Source organism: Chionomys nivalis, chromosome 7 (genome assembly GCF_950005125.1).
Source record: "Chionomys nivalis chromosome 7, mChiNiv1.1, whole genome shotgun sequence".
Lineage (NCBI taxonomy): Eukaryota > Metazoa > Chordata > Mammalia > Rodentia > Cricetidae > Chionomys > Chionomys nivalis.
In genome coordinates, this window is record NC_080092.1 from 78,989,230 (window position 1) to 78,993,113 (window position 3,884).

The window sequence follows — 3,884 nt, forward strand, 5'->3', positions numbered from 1 at the left end:
TCCTGTCCGTAGGAATCCTCAGACTGAATCTGCTGAGCTCCTGTCTCCTCCGACCTTATATTTCTCTCTCTCTGCCCAGTCATATCACTCCTGTCTCCACCTCCCTAGTGCTGGGATTAAGGGTTTGTTATCCTAAGTGTTGGGATCACCTTTGTGTGAGCTCTGTTTCTCTTTTAAACAGATTCAATCTCGTGTAGCCCAGGGTGGCCTTGAACTCACAGAGATCCGTCTGCCTCTGTCCCGAGTGCTGAGATTGAAGATGTGTATTGTTAAGCCTGTGTCACTGGGCGCCCCCAAAGACCACCACAGAGCCAGCATCCGATGCAAACACATTGGGCCTTATTGACTACAAGTTAGCTAACCTGGACCACAATCCAACACACTGCTGCAGCGGGTGGGGGAGAAGGACCTTGAAGCTTTAGGGTAGGGGGGGCTTTAAAGGGAAACATCACAAGCAGGGTGGCACAAGCCTTGGCGTTTGGGGATTGGGTGCAAGTATACAACTTTTGAATTTGTTGGTTGGGTGTAGGGGAAATTTTAAAACAGTCAAGACAGTGGTTAATCTGGTACCTACAAGGACATTTGAAGCAAGCGGATGTAAACAGATGTTGTTTGGGTACCCTGCTGGGTGACTTTGACCAGGCAGGTGTGAGGACCTGACTTTGCAAACTCTATTTTAAAAGAAGGGGCTTCATCTTAAACCATTTAATGAGCAGGGCCTGATCTCAGCTCCAGAAATGTGCTGTGATAGCAGAATTTGAACAGATACCCTGAAAATGGCCAATAAAGGAGATAGGGAGCAGGACCAAAAAATTTAACGAGGTCCAGATATTCCTTGTAGGCATCCTGATACCTTGTCAGTTATTAATGGCTTTTTTGTTAGGTTTTCGTGCCCTAAAACTGACCAGTGGTTTCAGAAACTACCTTACCCTACGCCCTCCTTACCCAATCCCAAGATGACAGGACATGAACTCCCCTGATTACTGCATTTCCCCTTTAAAAGTTCTGCCCTCCAGGGCTCCCTGCCATACCATGCTGGGTGCTGGAAAGGTGCTGATCCAAACTTGAGTTTGAATATTGAAAACCCTCATGTAATTTGCATTGGAAATCCAGCTCCGTGAATTCATTTGGAGGACTAGAAACATAGGCACAGTTTCTTGGGAAAGTTTATGACTTTCCTGGGCTGCACTCACCTCTCTAGTTAGGTCCTGTCTCAAAATGGAGTTTGTTCCACCACTGCCTGGCCTCTATGGCTATCTAGTGGCTAAGCTCTGCACTCTGATCTTCAGGCAAGCTACATCACAAACAAAAATATCACTACATGGCTCAGCAGTCAAGAGCACTGGCTACTCTTCCAGAGGACCTGGGTTCAATTCCCAGTACCCACAAGGCAGCCTCTTTCAGGGGACTGGATGCCCGTACAGACATGCATGCAAGAAAAACACCAATGTACATAAAATAGGAATAAATAATTTCCCTGGCAGTGGCAGTGCACACCTTTAATCCCAGAACTTGGGAGGCAGAGGCAGTCAGATCTCTGTGAATTTGAGGACAGCCTGGTCTACAGAGCTAGTTCCAGGACAGCCAGAACTACACAGAGAAACCTTATTCCAAAAAACAAAAACAAACAAATAAACAAAAAAGACAGGATAAAACCTAAATATAAGGATAATAAGGAGGAAAGAGTGATCCACAGGAAAAGGAGCCAGAGTAGGAGGGAAGCAGAGGTTTTTGTCTGGTCCCTGTGTCTTCAGGCTCCATTTCAAACTGGTTAGATTTGTTGGCATGAAGAAGTATTGGTCATCGTTCTCCCGGTTCCTCAGAGCCCGCTGTGTCTCCGGCCTTTTGGCTTTTAATTTTCCAGGATTTACATTCTGCCATGTCTTCTGAAGAAGGGAAACTCTTCGTTGGAGGGCTCAACTTCAATACCGATGAGCAGGCACTCGAAGACCACTTCAACAGCTTTGGGCCTATCTTTGAGGTGGTTGTTGTCAAGGACCGGGAGACTCAAAGATCCCGGGGTTTTGGCTTCATCACCTTCACCAACCCAGAGCATGCCTCAGACGCCTTGAGAGCCATGAATGGAGAGTCTCTGGATGGGCGCCAGATCCGTGTGGACCATGCAGGCAAGTCTGCCCGGGGAACCAGAGGGGGTGCCTTTGGGGCCCATGGGCGCGGTCGCAGCTACTCTAGAGGTGGTGGAGACCAGGGCTATGGAAGTGGAAGATACGACAGTAGACCTGGAGGATATGGGTACGGGTATGGCCGGTCTAGAGACTACAGTGGCAGCCAGGGTGGTTATGACCGCTATTCAGGAGGAAATTACAGAGACAATTATGACAACTGAGATGGGGCATGCACACATAATATACACAAGGAATAACACTTCTGATCCAGGATCGTCCTTCCAAATTGCTGTATTTATAAAGATTTTTGGAGCTGCGCTGAAACATCTGTTTTAGTACATCAAGTTCTATTTTTGAATTGAGCTCCCAACGTAGTTTGATAAAGACCTCTTAGAAAGCTCCATGTGTGTAAACATATTTTTCCTTTTAAAGACAAATTTTTTTTTTTTTTTTTTTTTTTTTTGGTTTTTCGAGACAGGGTTTCTCTGTGGCTTTTTTTTTTTGGAGCCTGTCCTGGAACTAGCTCTGTAGACCAGGCTGGTCTCGAACTCACAGAGATCCACCTGCCTCTGCCTCCCAAGTGCTGGGATTAAAGGCGTGCGCCACCACCGCCCGGCTTTAAAGACAAATTTTAAGACATTGGTTATGGTACCAATATTTTTCCTTTATGCCCCCAAAAAGTTTTATTTCTGGCCAGAAAGGTAGTCAAGCTAATGTTTTGAAAATTAATATGTATTTAGGGACATTTTTAAAATAGTTGTACACAATGCTTATTATGGCCAGAAAGTGATTTCTGAATGTACCTATGAGCAATCTAAATCAAGATCATGACTATCTAGAGATGTTTTTTTTTTTTATTCAAGGTCACTGTCCTGGTTATATAGAAGAGCTTCTTTAAAATGTTTGTGAATGTCATTTTTTTAATACTGGAAGAAAAGATATTCTGTTGTGTTTGATGTGTTTAGGATGTCCTTTATGGAGCTAATTAAAACATGAAACCTGAACACACACACACACAAAAAAAGAAGTATTGGTCATGAAGGAGGGCACAAATCCCATCCTTAGCAGCAATCAGAGCTAGTGGTTTGTTTTTCTGTTTTTGTTTGTTTGTTTGTTTTGGGGGGGGTATGTTAGCAGTCAAGGAGTTGACTGAGCTGACGAGATAGAGAGGTGAATTGCTGTGGAAATCTTTGTACACTGTGAATATGTATTGTTCTCACTGTTAATAAAAAGCCAATTGACTAATAGCTAGGCAGAAAGAGATTGGGCAAGATAGCCTGACACAGAGAGAACACAGGGAAGAGGAAGGACAGAGGCAGAAGAGTAGCCATCCAGATGCACAGGGAGCAGGAGACCATGTGCTGGGCTGAAAGAAGGTATCATGGAATGGGGCTAGAGAGAGGGCTCAGAGGTTAAGAGCACCGGCTGTTTTTTTTTTTAAAGATTTATTTATTTTAATAATATTTATTTATTTATTATGTATATAGTATACAATATTCTGTCTGTGTGTGTCTGCAGACCAGAAGAGGCCAAGACCTCATTACAGATGAGCTACCATGTGGTTGCCGGGAATTGAACTCGTGACCTTTGGAAGAGCAGGCAATGCTCTTAACCACTGAGCCATCTCTCCAGCCCCAGATTTATTTATTTATTATGTATACAGTGTTCTGTCTGTCTGTATGCTTGCTGGCCAGAGGAGGGCATCAGATCTCACTACAGATGGCTGTGAGTCACCATGTGGTTGCCGGGAATTGAACT

At 44.4% G+C, this 3,884-nt stretch overlaps 1 protein-coding gene across 1 annotated transcript; it reads left to right on the plus strand.

Annotated features, from left to right (window-relative positions):
* Positions 1 to 1,811: 1,811 nt before the first annotated feature.
* On the plus strand, positions 1,812 to 2,561 carry LOC130878186 (RNA-binding protein 3-like). The gene has a single exon (XM_057776011.1). It carries the CDS (start codon positions 1,880 to 1,882, stop codon positions 2,345 to 2,347), a length of 468 nt encoding a protein of 155 aa, XP_057631994.1. The 5' UTR covers positions 1,812 to 1,879; the 3' UTR covers positions 2,348 to 2,561.
* The last annotated feature ends 1,323 nt before the right edge of the window (positions 2,562 to 3,884 follow it).

Excerpts from the sequence above, each read along its gene's own strand:
- LOC130878186 (XM_057776011.1), top strand. The coding sequence starts at position 1,880 with ATGTCTTCTGAAGAAGGGAAACTCTTCGTTGGAGGGCTCAACTTCAAT.